Raw genomic sequence first — 22296 nt, forward strand, 5'->3', positions numbered from 1 at the left:
CCTCTTTCTTAACTGTCACACAACTGTGTGGCAGACCTCGCATACAAAAGTCCTTGGACCCTAAACAGATAATCCACTAACATCTCTTCAAAGTCAACCTCGTGTCTGCCCATCAGTAAAACCAACTGAATCCTTCTACTTCCATACTCATTATGTTTTTCTTTTCCCACACGATTTTTGGGGGTTTAGCCCAGCAAACAGGAAATCAAACAGCTACTCCTTTTTTGTGACTGTATGTCTACTCCTTTAGACTCCGCTTGACTGTATCCCCCCACTTCATACACATGTGAGTGGAAACGCAGCAAGAACAAACACCAACAATGATACAGGGCGTAAAAACAACCTTCCAGCTTCCACTGGTACAATCTTCACAAATAAACTATTTTTTGAATCAGCGAAACAGCTGTGCAGTTTCAGGGAACATTGTAACAAAACATAGATGTATTAACAGGTAACACGCATCTACCACGTGTCAGCAGAAACTGAATGCAAATCCTGCTTCTCCCAGCCTCTTAGTTAAAAATGCACCCTTTACGAATTTGTACCTCGAAGCCCAAACATGTGACCTATGTAAGGCTGTGTCTTTTTAAGATTGAATTTCATGTGCTGAGCAGCTCAGTAACATTTTGCCCCAAAGACAGGCAGTAACTAAACCCACCAAGACAAGAAGTGCAAGTGAATTAAACAAACCCAAAAACCAAAACAGAACAGAACAAACAAAAGCCATCAACATGAGAAAGCTTACAGAAATTGCACATTTAAACAAGAGTAAAGGAATATAATAAGTTGAAGACATTCTTCATGTCATCTCAATTCTGAATCTTTGATCATTGCCTTACCTTATTACCACATATATATCTGTGGACCTTTTAACAGCCTTTACAAAACGTATGGCCAAAGAACAACTTTCTTAATTCTTTTATTTTCAGAAAAAAAACAAACCAAAGCAAACCAAAAAAAATCAAAAATCCAGTAGTTCTTCCTTTATTGCACTCTATAAAACTTCTTGTTATAATCAAGAAGTCAATAAACAGCAATAGCTGAATACTCCTTTAAAATTTATAGTTTAACTCTTAAAATAAAATTTATATAGAAAAGATATCATTTACAACCCATTCAGTAGTAATCAATCATTATGTACTCACAAACATTATTAAATACCTTGTATGCAGCAGTTTCTTTATAGGGCTGAGGGGAATATTTTCTCCTTAGCAAATATAATATTTCACAGTTAGAGCAATTCAAGTCGACTTTGGAGCAACTGTGATATACAGAAATTTCTTTTAAGGAGCTCAAGATTCATGTAGCGTAACAAGAATATATACAACTGTGTCCAGTGCATAGCTTAACAGCAGCATGTGAAAAGTCTATCATCTTCAATTGGCACACCATCACCTACAGGGAAATAATTCATCCAAAAACCGCAGTGTATTCAGAGAACACCAGTGAGGCACAGTAAAACAACAAGATGTAGTGTAACTAGGTATGTGAGGAATAAATAGCGGGATTTTGCTCTGGAGGTCAGCAGCTTAGAACAGTAAAGACTTCGCCCTCGAACCCATCTTCGGAAGGAAAGGGCTCCTCCCTTCATCTGGTTACAAAACAAAGAACATCAAATAAGTAATCATGAATACAAGTCAGAAGAAGCTCCACTGCAACTTCGACTTTTTTTTTTTTTTTTTTTTTTTGCCTCCGATGCAGCAATGGGTGCCACAACACAAGCTGTAAGCACGAATGATTCAAAGACCAAAGAAAACAGCATTAATAGAAGGGGAGAGGAATGGAGTCAAGGTATTTGTGTATGATGTAATTATACACATATACTAGAGGTGAAATTGCCTAATTATATGCACACACATTTTGTTTAATGGCCACATGTGTAAAATAAATACCATTATTCACATTTTAATTTGGACATATGGAATGTGTTCTATGGCATGGTTTACACAACTGCCTGTATTTGCCACACCATCCAAAACCCAAGCAGAAAGAAATTAAGGACTTTCTTTTCAGTAAAACATAGTTTCGCTAGTAGTTTGCTGCTTGGAGTGGATGCCTCTACAGCCCACCCATCTCCACAATACCTAACGCAATGAAAGAGTACTTCACTCTCAGATTTTCAGAGCCAAGGCAGATTAGACACATAGCTGTTTCATGCCAGTGTTTACATATAAAGAGGACAACCCAAAATTGGGGACTTTCAGTCACTCAGAAGGGAAATCTGCACTCCAAAAATGAATGACAGTAGAAAGAAAGGTATAGCAGAGGGAAGACAGAAAAAAAGAAAGGGGTAGTGTGAGGGACACCGTGAGCTGTGCCACCTTCAATCTAGTCTGCAACCAGCAGCATGCAATGCGCACACTACTTTGAAGTAGTTTATAATGCAGGGTTTTTAAAAGCTTTCATTTACTTACCTTTCGCACAACGACATGTTCACTAGGATTGATGATTAAGGCTTCCCTTTCCTCCTCAGTTTCCATCTGAACAGTGTATTCACTAGGTAGAGACCTGTAACTGCTTACTTCAAATCTAGCAAAAGATTAAAGGCAGACAATGGAGTACTGAATTACCTCCTCTTTTAAAGTACTGAATTCACATAAACAGTATTTTGTATACTTACCTTACTGGGGGAAAGTCCCCACAAAAAGCAGTAAGACTGAGTTTATAATGCCATGTCTTTTTCAGTTTCTAGTTACAATCTATTCTCAAGGTGTTTCATTCATTCAGAATAACCCACACCACCACTAGCCAATTGAATAGTAATTTTCAGATGATGGCAGTGATGGGCACTATATAGGCAGACTGATAATAATATTTTATAATAGTATAATATAATAATAATAATATTTTAAATCTAAACAGTGGCTGTGCTAAAGGTGCTAAATATGTGATATTTTTGTCTAGCTTGAAAATAAAGAACTACCACTGACTACAGAGTCCAATATTTGAAGCAAGACATTAAATAAATAAAAAAAAATCCCAAAGCACATAACATTTTTTTGATCCATAGAGTTAAATCTAGCTTTTTAACACAGTTACACATGCATTCCCATTGCTTCCAGTACTGCAGACCCACAAGCAGGTTTTATTATTTGTTTGTTCTACTTGTTCTATTACTTACTCAGAAACCTAACACTCATAGGAAAACCTATCACTAATCTCACTAAAAATAAAAGGCATAAACAAAAAACCTGGCACTCCTTTTTCCAGTTCTATAGTACACTTCGCATTTACTCCAAGCATAGAGTAAATGAAAACCTCACCATGCATTTGTCCAAGGGGAAACAGAAGCGAAAGATGGCTTTGGCTCTCTGAACATGCAAGTTATTTCATACCCCCGTAAGGGTTTAATGCAGCAATCTAACTGTCACATACTTCAAAAGTGTAAGAAAAGAAAAAGATCTAAGTTTTACTGATGCTTTTCTTTCAAAAGAAAAACCACCCATGTTTTAACAGCAGGAGTATTTCACCTGTTACTTTGCTCCTCAGAGAGTCCAAGAGCCTCTTCTGCAGCTTCTCTCCTCCTCTTCTCTTCTGACAGGGTTTCTGTCAGCTGTGAGAGAGCCTGCTGCACTGAATCATATTGTTGCTCAGTCTCTGCAAGCCTATGACAAAATGAAATATGAAATCAGTATTTCACATACTGAAAGAATTTATTCTTTTTTATTAAGAAACGTTCTCTTTTTGTGATAAAGACTTAATTATAATGAGATGCTTTAGCTTAGATATTGAAATAAAGTCACCAGTAAGTATATATCTTTACAAAAAAACCCCACAAACATTACCAGATGGTAACAATTCAAGAATATGACTAGGATTCATTTAATCCACTGTAAATCCACTTCTTTCCCTTTTCCCCTGAAATGCCTTAGAGGGATACAAAAGCATTACTTTTGCACTCACAACACAGCTGCCAGGAAAACAATATTGCTAATACATGCTCTCAGTCCTGACCTTTTTCTGAGTTCACTGAGCTCCATATTGTCTATTTCAACAATAATCGCAGATCTTTCCTGTGGTGCTCCAGGGGGAACTTCTGCTCTAGTTTCATCCTAGAAAATATTATAGAGGAAAAAAGACAGTCACCATTTTTCTATTTGCTAAAAAACTTTATTTCAATTAAAGAAGCCATAAAAGCACCACAAAGAAGTGGAACAAAACATTCTTTGTGCCATTTAATCTTTTAATTTCTGGAGTTGCAGTTTTCCAAACCTGTTTTCTAACAGCAAGTTGATGAGGGATACTGCCTGCGTGTGCTGCAGGACTTGAAGGACTCATGTACACTGCATAATACAGCAATCTCTGAACAATGGCTGAAGTGAGAGAAATGCAGCTACGCATCCACATAGTAGTATTGCACTGACCACAGTTTTGCAAGTAATGTAGCTATTCAGTTATTTTTTAGTTTACAGTTCTCCTTGTTTGTGTTTATTTCTGTTTATGGAAGCGTAAGGGTTGCTTTATATACGTATCCATATGTTATTTTAAGGTATTATATTAATTGTTACTGAATAACCACGGCAGTACAGGAAAACTTTTTAGAAGTGAAAAGATCACAAAGGAATAAACTTAAGAGACGTGTATGAGGGGTTGGCAAAGGGTACTGAAATGCTGAACTGGCCATACGGATCTCGCTTCTGAAAAATATTACTCAACTTGCAAAATGATTCATGACTGATGTGAAATTAGCACTTTACTGATCCAGTGATTAGTGATCAATTACCTCTGCCAGGTGTAGATCAATTAAAAAAATACTTCAAAACAACAAAAAGCATGTATAAACAGCTTCCTTAAATGATAAGACAAAACCAACTGTCTTCATTGTTGTAAAGCTGTTATCTTCAGCACATCATGGGCTAGCAAAAGTACTGAATCAGTACAACAAAAAGATTTACTTCCTTTTTAGCATGAAAACCAGAAAAGCGTAGGCATGGAAAAAAAAAAACCCTAAAAACATTTCCATATATTTGTTTACCTGAACAGTGCCTTGGAAAGATGTCACTTGCATCGTCTGATACTCCCTCTCCAGTCTTAAATAACGATTTTGCAAGTCAGTGTAACGCAGCTGGTTATCCCTTAGAGTCTGCGAAAGAGTCTTCAACTGGGAAGACAAGACAGCATTCTCTTCGGCTGACTGCACAACCTGAAAGACATTAACATTTAAATAAATAAAAACTAGGAATTACCTCCTCCAGGAAATGACTACAGATTTGAGACCTGCCGTTGGAAAGAACTGAGTACTAGTTTCCAAACTGCATCAACTTTTTGGCAAAGTCACAATTTGGTAAGATCTGACTAGCTGTTTTATGACCAGCAGAAATAATGAAACCTGTGTATTGATTTCCCCTGTCATCAGTATGTCCAAACCAGAAACTCAGGGTTTTAAACCCCAATGCCTTCCTCCCTGTGTCTGCTATGATATCACCACCCAGCAAAAGAACGTCTACATAGCCCCTACTTCAGGACAACGCACACAGCCAAATAAGCTTGACAGTATAAACACGTTCACCGGGCAGTCCAGGAACACTCAGCAGTTGAGTTTTTTCATCTTTTCAAACAACAGATTGTAATTTGTGTCTCCACCCATGTACCTACATGCTCATATTCACTTGTAGGAGCTTGAGATGCCTACACCTGTGTCAAATTTTGGTTAAAATTGTTATTAAGTTTCTAAAATGTTTGGGTGAAGAAGTGAAAACAGACACCACGAGAGATGAAAGTTAATGTACACCTAACTTGCTTCAAACACCAGACCACGCGGAGAGATTACAACAAGGGTATTCCAAGAACATTTACAAACTTCTGTGAACAAAACTGAACACAAACACATATGTGTATGCAGGGACACACACTCTTACTGTCTTACCAGCCACAATACATCAAAAATTTGTGATGAAACATTTTTGAGGTATTTAAAATTTGGTATGAGATAGCTAAAATCTTGTTCCAGCTAAGACAGACATCTGTTTCTGTCACTAATGAAAAATATTTTACTTCGAATAGAAGTTCAGCAGTGCCTCATCAGTGTCTTCAGAATGCAGATTCAAATAAACCTCTCTCAGGCAAATAACAAGTCAGGAAAGCCTGACAGAAAGATAATACTGACATTCAGCTTGCAATTTCTAGTTTGAGCCAACAGGGTCATTTTCAAGAATCTAAGTTTTAAAGCTGACTAATTTTCAATCGTGCAAGACACCACCAGTTTAGCAGTATTTGCACATTGATACCAGGTCAGATTCACACAAGCTGTTTAGGATCAGAGCTGTTGTTCAAAGTTACCTTTGAATTAATCTGCTGGAAATGCAGATCCTTCTGGTGCATCTCCAGAAGACAGCGCTGCAGTTCATTTTGAAGCTGATTCTTCTCAGCTAAGATGTGCTTGATTTCCTCTGGCGTATCTGCACTTCCAGCGAGGGAGGCAGTTTCTAAAACCTGTAAAAGCATTAGCATATTCAGGGTAAATGGTATAGGAGTTCTCTAAATAATATACAACTCCAACACTAAATATACATATGAACTACATAATAATACCCCTTCCACAAGATCATTTCTTTCTCACACATTAATACCACATTTGCAAGAGACTTTATATAAAGAAACCAATCTTCTACTTAATGTTTTCAACCTAAATACTTCAATTAAAAAAACAATTTAAAATTACCATGAAAAGGCAACTCAACTTCATTTTTAGTTCACAAATAGTGTGAAGCACACACAAAAAATAAAGGAGGAAAAAACACAAAAAAGCCAAATGAACATAAAATATTTTTCAAAAATTATTTTCAAATTCATAATGTACAGTACTCATACTTGTAGAAAAACAGCTATTTTGTAAATACGACTTTAAAGCTGAAAGTTCATTTTGAAGGAAAAAGAAATCCAAACCAAATACCGCCCGCTCAACTTTATCACTGCTTCACAGTTTTAGCCTTCTTTACCTCTGGCAGGTCAACATTTTGATGTTAATCTCCCCAGTAGAGCGGAGTATGCCATTTCTAACGTTTTATGGAATCTATTTTCCTGTATAATCATGAAATAGACATCTACCACATAAAATACTCCATAACCCAACAGATACTACAGTTCAATATCTGTGATCTTAATCATAGAAAACGAACAGCCTATGACAGACAATCTGACCAACCAAAATGTTGTTTTTAATGAAATTAAAATGAATGTGGTTTACTTCCTTTAGCACAGAAAGACAATTAAGAGTATTATTCTTAAATAACATTTTCCTTGAACCTTTAATGATAATCTAAAAAAGTAGACAGCAATTGCCAGACCGTGTCTCAGCTGCTGCCTTTCTAAATCTAGTATTTTGTTCCTGGCAGAAGCCAACTCCAGCTGCTTCAGGGGAAGGGCAAGAGCACTTCCATTAAGCACATTTCTCCCTTCTCCCCTCCAATTAGGTCCTATTCTAATCTGCAGCAATTAGAGATTGATTTAGGCTTTGAAGAATGAACATTAGTTGACCTTTAACATTTGTTAGCTTCAAGTATACAAATTCTGAAAATTCTTGTCAATGTAATCTACCAAGTTCTTTTTTGATCCTCTTAAAAATTGTGTCCCTGCAAGCAGGTGGCAGCCATAACATATCTGAAAAAATGTACACATTATGTAAAACAGCACATCCTTTTACTAGTTTTGTATTTGTGACCAAATGTCCCCTGTTCCGGGTTTACAAGAAGTGACAGTGTAGATTCTCATTTCACTTACATCCCACCACACTATTAAGTTGGGGTTTTTTTCCTCTCATTTACTTCCTTCCTAACGTAAGTGATCCCAGTCCTTTCTGAATTTTCTTCTTAGAAGTTTTCCTGTATCATGCTTTCCTGCTCCCTCCTCTGAAACTTTTTTTGTATTGCAAAGCAATACTTCCCTGAAGCTGAGGTTAAATATGCTACAAATTACTTAGACTGAAGGATTATGTTTTCTGTGCCACTCTTACAATTTCTGCAACATCCAAGACTGGCTTTGTAAAAATAAGATATATGCAAGTCATCATGTTCATCTATCTGTTCCTCCAACAAAATCTGCATCAGCTAGCCAATTCTAAAACTGGATTTTAAGAGAAGGTTCATGTCTCTAGAACTCACGATGCTTCTGTACTTAAGTGCAATAATCACTGAACTGGGGGAGGGAGACAGATCCAACTTGAGAGAAAAAGAACCTGGTAGAACACAGCTGTAGTACACGCTGTCTGGCAAGTGATTAAGTCAATAAGCATGCAAGGCCTTGCTGACAACAAATACATTGTTGGCATCCCACAAGTAATAGTACAGCATCCTACTGGCTTTTCAACAATAGGAACAAGTAATGACACTGGTGCCATAACAGTGTGATAGTAAGAGACTCATGAATGATATGAAATGGGCACAAGAAGCCAGAATTGTATTCCCACTTATGGACTTGTCACATCTCAGCTCCTACATGAGAAGAATTTCCCCTCGAGTTGCCTGACAGTTCCCTATCCTCTTCTCGATTTGAAAGAATTAACTAAGAAACCTGCAAATTGCACTAGTTCTTTTTTTCCCTTTCCAGTATGTGTCGCTATTTATCAGCACCCAATCTGCTGTTGAACCATGTTTGAACCCCCTTTTTTTTTTTAACCTCTTCCTATTATATTCTGGATTTAACTAACCTAAGATAGTTATCTACAAGATTACTTAACTAATCTATTAATGGTAGCAACTCAACAACAAGCAAATAACACTACTTTACAGTGCAACCACAGAAAGTCGTTACTCCTTTTTGACTAAGAATCTGTAACCATTATTGGTTCATGACCTTCACCTTTTGCTTCACAACCATCTCATTTCTTTATGAAGGTACTCTCCATGTTTTTAAACACTAAAATACACTACGCCAGCAAGTTTTTTGTCATTTTATCAACACATGACAAACTCATCATATTCCTTTAGAAGAAGTTGATCAATATATCAGACTCCATTAAAAAGTGATTTTAATAACTGTAGGCTCATTTGCTTGGAATAGTTCTAATCTGCTGACTTGACCCCAGGCAACGCTGACATACAGGTCACATGCTCAATATTAGCCTTCCATACTTGACTACCATATGCTGTACAGTTCTCTTTTGGGAAGCAGGCTGCAAATTTAATACAATAAACTGATGGAAGTAGATTCGTGCCTCCTACTACATTTCATTTGTTTACCTTGACTGGGTAATTGCTGCCAGCAGAGACTGATTTCTTAACAGTCATGTCTTGTTGCAGCTTCTGTAGTTCTGCAATCTGTCGGTCTTTCTCAGCAACTGTGATTTGACATTGATTTCGCAGTGCCTGGGACTCTGAGAGGAGGAGGGTTTTTTCCATTCTAAGCAAAAAACGTTAGACTAGACGTTAAATGATGATATAGTACATACAAGTCAACGAAAAGGATAAAGCTGCACTTAACTGTTATTTCTAAAATAAACTGGTAATTTTTTAACAGTTGTATGTAAATATGAAGCACTATATGAACATTCTCAACACATACTTCAGTTTAAAGACGTCTGCTAAAAAAAAAAATAAATCAGAAAATAAAGCCTGGAACGTAGTAACATCCCATTTCCTTCGTTAGCTTGAAGATGAGAGATCATTGGCTGTCAAGATACTAACATCTGTTAATGCAATAAATAGTTCAGCTACCGAAAGAATAAGGTTGCGCAGCAAAGCAACTCTAGGTCTCAGCTGTGTAGCACGCTGCTCAATCTAGCCAGCCTACCCTACTGCAAGCACACGTTTGAAAAGGAATACCCTGGACTCAGAAGCCTGAAATAAATAAACATGCCATATCTCCAGAAACTGTCATCATACAAAGGCGATATCACAAAGGCCATAAAAGTAAATTAAATCCTTTGGAATTCAATTTAATGTATGTTTTTAAAGTTGGGGGGGGGGGGGGGGGAATGGAAACAGCTATCCATGCTGTTCACTGGTTAAGTTTACAAGTTAGAATGAGGTATGAATATTTCATGCTAACTTGCTCACATTTGTAAAGATAAATGTGGGGCTAGCCTTTTGATCTACACCCACTCCTGAAAAAGCTTCTAGTATAAACCAGATATTATCTTATACAGACTTTAATTAGAGACCTAGAAATTGCATTACGGACAATAAAACACAGTAAGGCACTAGGATACTGCCTACTGGCTTCAAATGCAAACAAAATTATCTTCACTGAACAGATCATAGCATACTTTCACACTTCAATCAACTGTGCAAGTTTAAAAGCTTGACTGAGAACATTAGTCTAAGATGACCAAACCTTGGTCTGCCTCCACTGAATACCACTTAAAAATGCCTACTGCCTTCTCTGAAGCAGACCCTATGAGCCACTCACAGAACTAGGGCCAAAGGATCACATTATTCATTTGTCACAGATGACATAAGATGCGAACAGTGTGGAAGTGGACTCTTGAATCTACAAAAACAATGCTGAAATGTGAAATGACTTTAATTTTCAACATGTAGTTGGGGCCAAACATGTAACACCTCAGATATCTTTTAAAAAAAGGAGATCTGGGATGGGGGGGGGAACATTCAGCCATATCAATCATTACTCTAAGAAGAGACTATAACACCAAACATTGAAATAAGATTCTTGAACTGTAGTTCTATATATCTAAGCCACCAACAGAACAGAAAATAGTCAATTAAGATTGGCTGAAACTTTAAAACTCTTTTAAACCAAGAAACCATTACATAAAGGTAGGATAACCACAAAGACAACCTGTGGAAGTTGATCTTGCACATTCTAGACATACTCTTATCCTACTTCCTGCTAAACAACATATAATTTTGGTTTTGTGTCAGTTTTATCTCAGGTTGTGAAGAATTCTACACAAAAGCCACACGTACTATTTAACATTTATACCTTAATCCAGCAAGCTCATTCTGGTAGGATGCAATCTCTCTCTCAGTTTCTGCTTGGAAGGCTTTTGTTTGATGTAATGCCTTCTCCAATTCATCAACCTTGGTCTTCAGTTTTGATATTTCAACAGCTGCAAGGCTGGCTCCTTCTTTAGCCTATGTTTAATAAACATGATTAGTGAACTGGAACGAAAACTTTAGAGGTGAAGTTTTATTAGTGCTAGAATTCCAATAACAGAATAATGGGTTTTCCCCATTTGCTCCTGTTTAACAAGAGCAAATAAAACTCCCAAAATTGTAAGCATGCCTTCTCTAGGAACAGTGTTTTCTTAGCACTCACAAAATTTACAAAGTTAAACTTCAGAATCTATAGTGTCTCTAAGCATTCTCTGAATAAAGAAAACAATTACAAAGTGATACAGCTAATTAAAACTTACCAGTGTTTCCCTAATGTGCTGAGGCATATCCAAATTACTTTTACAATAATTTATCTCACTGATGCTGTTGCAAGCAATGGGAAATGAAGCTGTGCCCTGTTTTATTTCGGAAGTTACCTTCTGATTGCTGAGTTCCTGTAGCAATTTGTCTCGGTCATCCTGAAGACTGGCCATAGCCTTGGAAAACGCTTCAATCTGGTGAACATAATTCCCACACTCAGATGAGAGCCTGCTAACCTCCATCTCTTGACTGACTAACTTCCTACAAAGATTTTCAATTTCATCAGCAATCTGATCAAGTGTAACTTTATCTGCAACATCAAAAATAGCCTGATTCAGAAAAGAATTTTCTTTGAGTATACTGATAAGATGTAATTTAAAGCCATCCAATTCAGCTTCAAGTTCATCTCCTTTCTTTTTTTCAGTCTTGAGTTCGGATATGTATTTGCTCTCAAGTACCTTTAAGTCCTCTATTATCCTATCCCTGTCATTTTGCAGAGCAGTCATTGCTTTCCCAAAGGCCTCATTCTGGGACCTCAGCTCCCTATTTTGAGACTGAACTTCTAGTATCATCTTCTCTGCAAAAGCATGAGGCTCATCTCCACGTTCAGGTGTCAAAGGGGTCTTACTGTACTTCTCATCTGCATCCTTAGTATTTCTACCTCTTGATTTCTGGAGTTCTTGAATTCTCTTCTGAAGGTTTTCTCCATACTGTCCATCTGACACACATTCTTTTTTCTGAACACTATCACTAGTTACCAGTTTCTCTCCAGATTCAGAAACAAGTTTCTCTTTGTTTAGTGATGCAATTAAAGATTCTAAATCATTTACTTTGCATGCTAGTTTTTTATTTTCATGTTTCAAAGATACAGCAGTATCCTTTTGCAGTTCATCAGAAAGCTGCATTTCTTTCATTTGTTTTTGAAGATTGTATTTTTCTTGTTCAAGGCTTTTAATACAATCCAATTTCTGCTTGAGTAAGTCTTTCAGCTGATGGTCTTTCAGAGATAAAACTTGGTTAAGGTCTTCTCTATACTTTATCAGCTGTGCACTTAGCATTGCGTTTTCAGAATGAAGATCATCTCTCTGATTGAGAAGTATCCTTAATTCTTGTTTCAAAGCATTATTTTCACTTGCATTGCCAATTATAAGACTGTCCCGTTGATATAAGACATCTTGGTGAAGATGTTCCAGCTCTTTGTATTTAGAAAAAAGATCATCCCGATCATTCTGAAGAGATGACATTGATTTTTTAAAGGCATCTATTTCACTGGCAATTGCAGCCTTATCTTGACCTGCTTTGTCTGCTTTCATCTGGAGATTTCTCAATTCATTTTGCATCCTCTGACAGGACTCCTCAGATTGTTGTTTCTCTGTCTGCAAAGACCTTAACTGAAGTTCATACTCTTTGATTTGTTTTCTGTGTTGAGACTGTACCTGACTCAGATAGTCAGAAATTTCATCACCTTTTGAAGAAATGAGCAGGGAGATTTCTTTGTCTTTATTATTTAGCATGACCTTCATTTGCTCAGAAATAGTAATCTGCTTTTGCAATTCAGCATTGATTTTTTCCTTCTCGGCTAGAAGCTGTTGCAATTCTTGTTCCTGTCTTGTAAAATTACTTTCCAGAGCTTTTATCTCTCTTCCTGCACTTTTACTATTCTCTATGAGATGATTAAGAGAATCATTTTCCTTACGGAGTGCTTGCAAAGCTTCTTCTTTAGACTGAAGAGTACTCTCCAGTTCTTGCTGCCTGTTTAAAAAAAAATTATTTTCTTCCTTTATTCTGCAGAGCTCTTCATAGCATTGTGTATCAACAGACTTTTGCTTCAAATACAGTTCATCCTTTGTTTCCTCTACCACAGAATATTTGATATTCAGTTCTTGAATCTGAGTAATTTTGTCTTTCAATTCATCTTGTAAAGACATTATTCTTTTATTACTGTCTTCTATCTGTTTCTCTTTAGTTTGGATGGCCTCTTTGAACTGGATTTCCCAGGTTTTCATTTCAGTGATTACCCTGTCCCGGTCATCCTGAAGAGAGGACATACACTTTGTAAAAGCAGCTAATCGTGCCAAAGCTGCATTCAAATCTGCTTGAAGTTTCTTGTTTTGAGAGTCCTTAATGCTAACTTCTTCTTGCAAACCGTCAATCTCACTAATTGCCCTATCTTTTTCTCTCTCAAGGGCACTGCATCTTTCCTCTAGATTCAATAAATCTCTTCTGTGAACCGATTTTAATTGTTGAAGATTAAACTCCAATTCTCTCTCATATTGTCTCTTTTGAATTTGTAGCTCATCTTCTTTCTTCTTAAGTTCTTCTCTCCAATTTAGATTCTCATCTGTAAGCCTGTCCGCTTCACTCTTTGACTGATCCAACAACTTCATCTGTGAAGAAAGCTTCCCCTTGAGATGATCTATTTCTTCATTTGACTTCGCAAGCTTTTCCGATGTATTACTTAAGTCCTTTTCAAATTTCTCACTTTTAGACTGTGACAGTTTCACAGATCTTTCCAAATCCAGGATCAGCTCCTGGAACTTTATTGAATCCTTTTGCAAATGGTTGATCTCCTGCTGTTTCTCCTTTAAGAGTTCCTGCAATTCTTTTGTTTTGTTTTTACTTCCACTATTATCCCTCTGAGCACTTTTCACCTTCTCCTCAAACATTTTGACAAGATGTAATTGCTGTTGTTCTTTTTCTCTAACCATGTTAGATTTTTCTGCCTTTAATTCTTCCAGTTGCTGTAACAGCAAGTTATTCTGTACCTGTGCTGATTTCATTCTATCAGTAAGATGATCAACTTTTTTAACATGATTAAGCAATTCAGTCTCAAGAAATTCTCTCTCATTCTTTACTTTGTAAGAACTTTCTTGTACATTTTCTAATTCTTCCTGTAAGAGACACTTATCATCCTCTAAAATCTTAACCTTTTCATTTAGACTAACAATTTCTTGCATGAGACTTTTACATTCCATGTCCAGCTTTGTTAGGCAATGATTTTTATGGTCCAAAGATTTTTCAGTTTCTTTTGCTTTTTCTGAAATTGATTTTCTTTCTTGTTCCAGGACAAGCATGTCTTGTTCTTTTTCAGAGAGTTTATCCTTTAACATATTAATGTCCTTTAACAATGCTTCATTCTCACATAACGCATTGCTGATTTTAGATTGCATATCATTTTGGTAGACTTCCATTTGAACTTGCAGCTCTCCCAAAGTTGCTTTAGTTACTGTGATGTTATTATGAAGGATATCATTCTCATTCTGAATTTTCTCTAAAGCCTGCTTTAAATTTTCAGAAGTTTGTTTCAGCTGCTCATTTTCCTCCATTAGTTGATGATTCTGTTCAGTGAGCTCACGAAGACGATCCTGGTGTTCTTGCATCCTTGCCTCTTGCTCACGTATCTGCCTTTCTGCTTTACTTTGTAATTCGTCAACTTCGATTTTCTTGGATTCGCCAAGTTGTTTCAGTTGATTCTTAATAACCTCATTTTCATCGGTGAGTTCCTGTACATGCTTTTCAAGAGCCTCCTTCTCAGATTCTCCTTCCCTGAGCCTCTGAATAGCCTCTTGCTTCTCTTTCCTACTGAGATCAATAACTTGCCTCATATCTGCTATTTTACTACTGATATTCTCATATGCCTGAAGAAGTGATTCATACTCCTGCTTTAATTCACTATGTTTAGCTTTCCATCCTGTTAATTCAACTGTCTGAGAATCTTTTAAAGTATTCAGTTGGAAAGAAAAGGCCTCTTTTTCCTGAACTATAGTCTCCATGGTGGATTTAAGACTTTCACATGCCGCAGTGAGGTTTTCATTTTCGGTCAGCAGTCTAGCATTTTCAGAAACAAGGCTCTCCTCTTCAGATAATGGAAAAACAGAACCTGAACGTTGTTTTTCTCTACCAAGCTCTAGCAAGTGTTCAAGCATCCCTGTTTTGTTCACCAGTTCTTCTCTTTCCAACATCAACTTATCAATCTGGTCTTTTAGACATTTATTTTCTCTCAGGGCTTCTTTACGTGATATTAAAGCTGCCTGTAATTTTCTTTGAAGGCGCTCTCTGGACTTATCTTCTGCTGTAGTTCTTTGCTCTTGTGGTTTAGTATCATTTACATTTGCAGTTTTTGCCGGTGGCTCTTCAATCATTTGCGTTTGTTTCTGGATTTGACATTCTGTTGCTTCTCTCAGTTTAGGCTTCCTGGAGTAATCAGTCTCTGACAGTTGAAAACAGGTGTCTTTACCTTGTAACGTCCCTTGAAGGGAATTAGTTTCTGAACAAAACTCTCCCAGTTCTTTTTCAGTATCATTTCCTTCCTTAAGCTCTTTACACGACACCACAGGTCTACTCATCTCAGTCTTCTCACGTAGCATACACAGCTCTGTCACAAGTTTTTTGTTTTCTTCACTGAAATGTTTTACCTCTTTTTTCATATTAACTAGTTCCAAATTTGAATTTTCTAAACAACTGAGAAGTTTCTCTTTTTCACTTTTCATTTCTTCAAATGCTGTTTTGTAATGGTGGGCTTCTTCTTGGCCCTCCTTTATAGCTTTGTTTAATAATTCCTTTTCCTGATGAAGTTTATCTTTGAAATCCGTAAGTGCACAATGCAATGCTTCTATTTCCTCATTCTTTTCTGCAAACTCCTTCATAGCTTCAGTTCTCAATCTCTGCAGTTTCTCCTGGCTCATCTTGTAATCTTCTTCACTTTTTTTAATAAGTGCTTCTTTCTCATTATTCACAAGTTCAAACGCCATCTTAACATCTACAGCTTCAGCCTCATAAGCTTTCAGCTTTTGATGTAGCTGCTTTATGTCCTCCAAGAAGCTGCCCTTATATTGCTCCTGGTACTGCTCCTGCTGTCTCAAAGAGTTTAAGTTGACTGTTTCTCCTCTTTCTTCACCAAATTCAACTGATATTTTTCTCAACTCTTTCTTTAACATTTCTGTTTCCTCCTGAAGTTTTGCATAATTACTTCTTAGTTCTTTTAACTCAGTGTCTTTACTTGCCACTGAAGCGACCATGTTTTCGGACTCTATTAAAGATGCAACCTGAACCTTGCTCCTTGGTTTGTCTGACTCCAGATTCCTTAGGTCAACTGGTTCTTCCCCCAGTACTGCCCTAGGTGAAATCAGCTCCTTCCCTAAGCAGTACTCTAACTGACTGAAGTCAAGGTCTTTACATTTGGTTTGAAGAACTTCCCAAAGTCTTTTATGTTCTTGTTTGAGTTGCTCAAGGTGGTTTTTTTGCTCATGAAAATCTGCTGCAAATTTAGTGTGCTCTTCCCTTTCTTTCTGAAATGTTTGTATATATTCGTTCCTGACCAAAAGCTCCCTCTGCAAGGCTTCTTTTTCTTTTTCTAATCGTTTCATATTAATGTCATTGTCAGGGTCCAGACATTTCTTCTTGTCCCCAGCACTTAAAACAGGCTCTTCTGAACTGGAACTTTTCAACAATTCTTCCTTCTTCACTCCAGACTTTACCTTTTCAAGAGCTAAGAGCAGCTGAGAATGTTCCTTTTCATATGCACTTGCTTTTTCATCAAGCAGAGATTGCATATGAGCAAGCATGCAGTCCTTTTCCTCTAACAATTTTAGGTTCTGCTCACATATATTTTGTTTTTCAGCAATGACATAATTTAGTTCTGCAATACTGCCCTGAAGTTCCTCTAAATAAGAAGCTTTTGAAGACAAAATTTCAGTCAAATCACTTATTTTGGCATCTTTTTCTAAAAGTTGTTGCTTCAAAGTTCCAAGATGAGACTCAAAATCTTTATTTTGTACTTTAACTAGTTTCAGCTTGTCTGTTAATTCATTAACTTCTTTCAGCAGCTCCTCAGCTTTTTTTTGCTCCTTTTCTATTTCTTCCTGACCACTCTTCTCCAGTTTTCCAACTTTTTGCATTAGATCTCTTCTTATTATCAATGCTGCTTGAAGTTTCTTTTTCAGACTCTCTTTTTCCTTGCTCATTTTCTCAAGATTAGACTGCATCTCCTCTTTTTCATTTATTAAATCTTTAAACACAGCTTCTCTATGGCTTAATGCGACCTGACTGTTTTCCAGTTCTTTCTTACAGTCCTCAAGTTCCCGCAATACTCGGTTCAGCTCTCCTACAGAGCTATTATGAACAACTTCAAGGTCATGCAGTTTGGTATTTAACATATTTCTCTCTTCAGAAAAATTCAGCATTTCATTAGACAATGATTCCATGACCTGGGTAACAGAACAGTCCTTTTCTTTCAGTTGCTGACTCAGACCAGAAATTAAATTCTTCTGCTGATTTACCTGGGAAGTTAGGTTTTCAATGAGTTGATCTTTTTTTCCCATTTCTTCAAGGAGACTTGCTACGTTTTTACCTTCAACATGCAGTTTTTCTTGACTGTTTCTTATTATTTCTTCTGATTTATTTAGCTTGTCTTGAAGAAATTCAGCCTGCTTATTTACTTCTGCAAAAGACTCTTCTCGTTCTTGCAAGAGAGACTGTTGTTTACATAACGTTTCTTTGATTGTGACCATTTCTTTTGACAGACATTCAATTTCAGATTTGTATTTGCCCTTCATCTTTTCAATATCATTCTGCAGCAACTCTTTCTGCTTCTCCAGTGACTGCATGCTTTTTAGTTCATCTTTCATGGCATCTATTTCCTTCTGTTTTTCTAAAAGCATCAATTCCAATTGTTCTCCTTCCGTTTCTTTGCTCAAAATTGTGGTTATGAGAGTGGAGAATTTTTCCAACTGAATTTTACTATCAGTTAGCTGCAGTTCAGAATGTGAAGTCTGTGCCTTCTTTTCTTTACATAAAAGCCTACTACCAAGCAATGGAGATAAGCTTTGAGTTAACTCCTCTTTCATAAGATCCAGCTCTTGCTGCAAAGACTGGATTTTGCTATCCTTCGATTTCATTTCACTTTCTAAACTGCTCAATTGCTCAGTAAGACTATTATTTTGTAAAGCTGCCCTATCAAGTTCTGTCACCCATTTCTTTTCTGACTCAAGCAGACTTTGTTCTAGAGTTTCAAATTTAAGTTCTAATTTAGCCAGTTCTTCACCCTTCTCACTAACCTGCATCTGTAACTTCTCTTTTTCAGTCTTCATCTGCAGTTTGACAGCATCTATCTGCATTCTGGAGTAATTCTCGCTGGATTCTAGTTTTTCATTGACTTCTCTGAGCTCTTCCAATTTCTCCTGCAAACTATTTTGAGATGCAGTAAGTTGTGTGTTTTCAGCCTTCAGTTTATCAGCGTCTTCTCGTAACAGCTTTCTCTCTTTCTCTAAAGACTCTACCTGACTCTGCAGACTACCTATTAGAAGTGCACTGTCATGGCAGTCTTGAGATGATTTGGAATTTACATTGTTCAACTCTAACTCTAAACAGGCTATGTTATCTGCCTGTTCTGTGCACTTCACACGCAGAGACTCCACAGCCAATTCTTTTTGCTGTAGTTCTTCTCCCCATGTACTTATTTGGTCTAGCGCTTTTTGGTGTTCCTTTTTAAGAGAGTCAAGTTCAACAATCAAAGAATCAATTTTCTTCTGATTAATATCAAGCTCCTCGTTCTTTTCCTGAAATTCCTTAGTAAGGTTTCCCATGGCTGTAGCACTTTTTTCTGATTTTTCTCTGAGAACCTCAATCTCACTAGAAAGAACATTAACTTTGCTATCTGCCACCTGTATACTGGTATCTTTCTCCTTTATGGAATTAAGCAGTCCGGCAATAACTTCTTCTTTTTTCTCAAGAGCTGCATTCAACTTGGTTCTTAGTTCATACTGCGCTTCAATTTTCTCCTGAAGAGATAAAAAGGCATTTTCTTTCTCACAGACTAGTCCTTTAGATTTTTGTAGTTCTTGTGTTAGTTCCTGTACCTGACTTTGGAGCTCAGAAATTAAATTTGCCTTCTCTTCATCTTTCCTTGCTTTCTCCTTCAGAGTTTTGAGGAGACTTTTATTTTCTGTAAGAGATGATTCCTTTTCTGATAAGGACTGGTCCATTTCAGTTATTACATTCTTCTGATGTTGTATTTCTTCTTGTAAATTCACTTTCACTTCCTCCAGCTCTACCACCTGTTTCTTTAAGACCTCACATTCATTCACTTTCTCCTGAAGCTGCATCTTTAAATTCTCACTGAATAATGAAATATTGTTGATGGTCAATTCTTTTTCTGAAACAAGTACTTTTAATTGTTCTGCTTCAGAGGCTAAAAGCTCAGACTGTTTCCCCTGTAAAACAAAAGACTCCTGTACCTCAGAAAGCTGTGTTTTTAAACTGATGCATTCATCTAACTTTTGTTTTAAAGATTCATCTTTCTGTATAATTGAATCATTCAACTGGGATGATTTTTCTGTCACATTTCTAAGCTGATACTGAAGGTCAGAAATAACCTCCATATTCTCAGACAGTTGAACCCTAAGTACATCAGACTCTTCAGATTTATCTTTTAGTAACTTTAATTCTTGGGCTTGCCTCTTAAATTCATTTTCTTTTTCCTGCATTGCATGTCTAAGCTGGCTGGTTTCAGAACTTAGAGCTTGTATCTGGTTTTGCAAATCTGAAATGATTTGCATATATTGCCCTTCTCCTGCCATTTTACTATCCTTCATTTGCTGAATCAAAGCCTCCTTTTCAGAAAGGAGAATTTCTTTCTCTTCAAAGGCAATTTTTAAGTTTTCTTTTTCAATCAACAGGCCGTCAATTTGGTCCTTCAGAGCTAAAATATTATGACTTTGTTGAGACAAGTGTGAAGATAAAGCAGCTACTTCGTCTGACTTTTTCATTACCGTAACGATAACTGCTTCAATGTCTACTTTCAATTTTTCATTTTCTAGAGCTGCTGTGTGTGCTTGCTGCCTCATTGAAGTAATTTCAGACTGTTGCTGTACCAACTCTGACTGAAGAAATTCACATTCACGTGACTTCTCACTCAATAAGCTTGAAAAATCCTCCTTTTCATGCTTAAGCACATCCACTTCTTTGCTTAATAGCTGTAGCTGATTATTTAACACATTACTTTCTTCCACTTTTTCAGAAAGTTGCCTACGAAACTTTTCCAGTTCTGAACTCTGACTTCTTACAGTCAGGTCTCTTTCCTCTACCAACTGAGATAACTTTGTTTTTTCATCTTTAAGATTTTTAATTTCATCCTGCAAGTTTACAATACAAAGCTTACTCTCTTCCATTTCCTTATGTAATGAATCATTTTGAAGGATTTTCTCTTCTAGAGACCTGTTCGCCACTTCAAAATCCAAAGTTAGGCTTTGAATTTGCTCTTGCAGTAGTAAATTCTTCTCCTCACTATGGCTGAGCTCTTGGATTAGGCTACTGCAGTCGGATAACTTATTATTTAACATTTCTTCTTTCTTTCTTTCTTTTTCTCTAGCATCATTCAGCTGAATGAGAAGTGATTGCATTTGTTCATGCAACTGTTGTGTCTGTTCCTTGCTTTCAAACAACTGATCAGCTAGCACATTACATGCCTTTGTTTTCTCCTGCAGCTGTTCTGCAACTGAATTTTCTTTTTGCTTGGCAAGTACTGAAAGTTGTTCAATCTCTTTTGCCAGAGTGTTTTTATCACAATTTAGTACCGAAAGAGTTTTTTCGTACTCAGCAGTGCTAACAGATAACTTATTCTCTATTTCTGCCACAGCCTGGATTTTTTTTAACAATTCACACTCTTTTACATCCAAGAGTCTGGACAAATTCTCATTTTCACTGATTATCTTTTCCTTCTCTTTTTCCAGTGTGTCCATACTTTTTTTCAGGTATTCATTTGCTTTTATTTGCTCTGCCAGTTTTTCTTCCTTCCCTTCAAGATCCACCTGCAATTGCTTATTAGCTGAATCTTTCTCCCGTGTCTCTATTTCCAGTTTGTTAATTTGTTTACGTATTTCATTTAATTGGTTATTAAGTTCTTTGCAACATGTCTCTTTGGCTTCCAGATCCCCAGTTAATTTAAGTTTAGTCTCTTCATTTTGCTGCTCCAAAACCCCAAGCTTCTGCTCTAATGAAATAATGAACTCTTGTTTCTCTAGTAATTCTTTTTTAATTGTTTCCTGTTGTTCAGTATGTTCTATAAGCTGCCTAGATAACTCAGCCAGCTTTTCATCTTTTTTAGCAGTTTCCAAAACCAGTCTGTTGTATGAATCTTTAATTGATTTTAACTCATTTTCAAGTGTCTGTGCTTTACTCTCTTTCTCTTTAAGCAAACTGTTCCATTTTTCCTTTAGAGTATTGTTTTCCTCAAGCTGAGATTTCAAATATTCAGATTCTTTTCTCTGTTTATCCTCAGTTTCTTGTAGCTTTTCAGATGATTTACTAATTTGTTCTTTCAGCAAAGTAATTTGTGACTCACACTCCGCAAGTTTGTTATTGTATGCGACATTGCTGGCCTTGATTTCAGAACGGAGATCCTTAATTGTAATGCTGTTCTCACAGCTTTGTCTTATTAATTCCTCATTTTCTTTGGTTTTAGCTTCATTCTCAACTCTAAGTCTTTCTACTTCTAGTCTCATTGTATTACTCTCCTCAGAAAGAACAGATATCTTCACACTTGCATCTCTTACATCAGCTGTTTGTACTTCTTTCAGCAGATGAGTTTCCCTTTCAGCCTTTGATAAAGCCTCTTCCATCCCTCGTATTTCCTCTTCTTTGCATTGCACTTGACGCTTCAGGATGAGAACCTGTTCAGAATATTCTGTCATATTCAAAGATAGAACAGACACCTCCCTGTCTTTTTCTGCCAGTGCTTCTTTAAGATTATCAATTTCTCTTTCACGTTTCTGGAGATCTTGAATAAGTTGAGATCTTTCCTCTAAATGGCTTGTATTCAATTTATCAAGCTCTTCATTTGTCTGATCCAGATCCAGCTGCATCGACTCTACCACGCCATCTTGTTTCAAAGTCTAAACATCAAGAAAATAATGTTAGAAGAATACTTCAAACATACGTTAGAGGGAGAATGGAAGGTACACTCCACAGGCAGAATGAGTATCTAAGG

The 22296-nt window shown here is 36.8% G+C and overlaps 1 protein-coding gene across 5 annotated transcripts in view; it reads right to left on the bottom strand.

Annotated features, from left to right (window-relative positions):
* Nucleotides 1–903: 903 nt before the first annotated feature.
* Nucleotides 904–22296, bottom strand: part of LOC119155075 (golgin subfamily B member 1-like) — a 44712-nt gene continuing 23319 nt past the window's right edge. For 4 of the 5 annotated variants that reach the window (XM_037403266.1, XM_037403267.1, XM_037403268.1 and 1 more), the window contains 9 exons: nucleotides 11312–22201; nucleotides 10879–11030; nucleotides 9177–9336; nucleotides 6280–6432; nucleotides 4976–5143; nucleotides 3955–4052; nucleotides 3471–3605; nucleotides 2415–2529; nucleotides 904–1591 (listed from right to left, as the gene is read on the bottom strand). In XM_037403266.1, coding sequence (XP_037259163.1) covers nucleotides 1433–1591; nucleotides 2415–2529; nucleotides 3471–3605; nucleotides 3955–4052; nucleotides 4976–5143; nucleotides 6280–6432; nucleotides 9177–9336; nucleotides 10879–11030; nucleotides 11312–22201 — 12030 coding nt within the window. In that variant the 3' untranslated portion in view covers nucleotides 904–1432. The remainder of the gene's footprint in view (nucleotides 1592–2414; nucleotides 2530–3470; nucleotides 3606–3954; nucleotides 4053–4975; nucleotides 5144–6279; nucleotides 6433–9176; nucleotides 9337–10878; nucleotides 11031–11311; nucleotides 22202–22296) is intronic. The other variant, XM_037403270.1, reaches the window with a different exon arrangement.

This window comes from Falco rusticolus, chromosome 10 (assembly GCF_015220075.1).
Source record: "Falco rusticolus isolate bFalRus1 chromosome 10, bFalRus1.pri, whole genome shotgun sequence".
Lineage (NCBI taxonomy): Eukaryota > Metazoa > Chordata > Aves > Falconiformes > Falconidae > Falco > Falco rusticolus.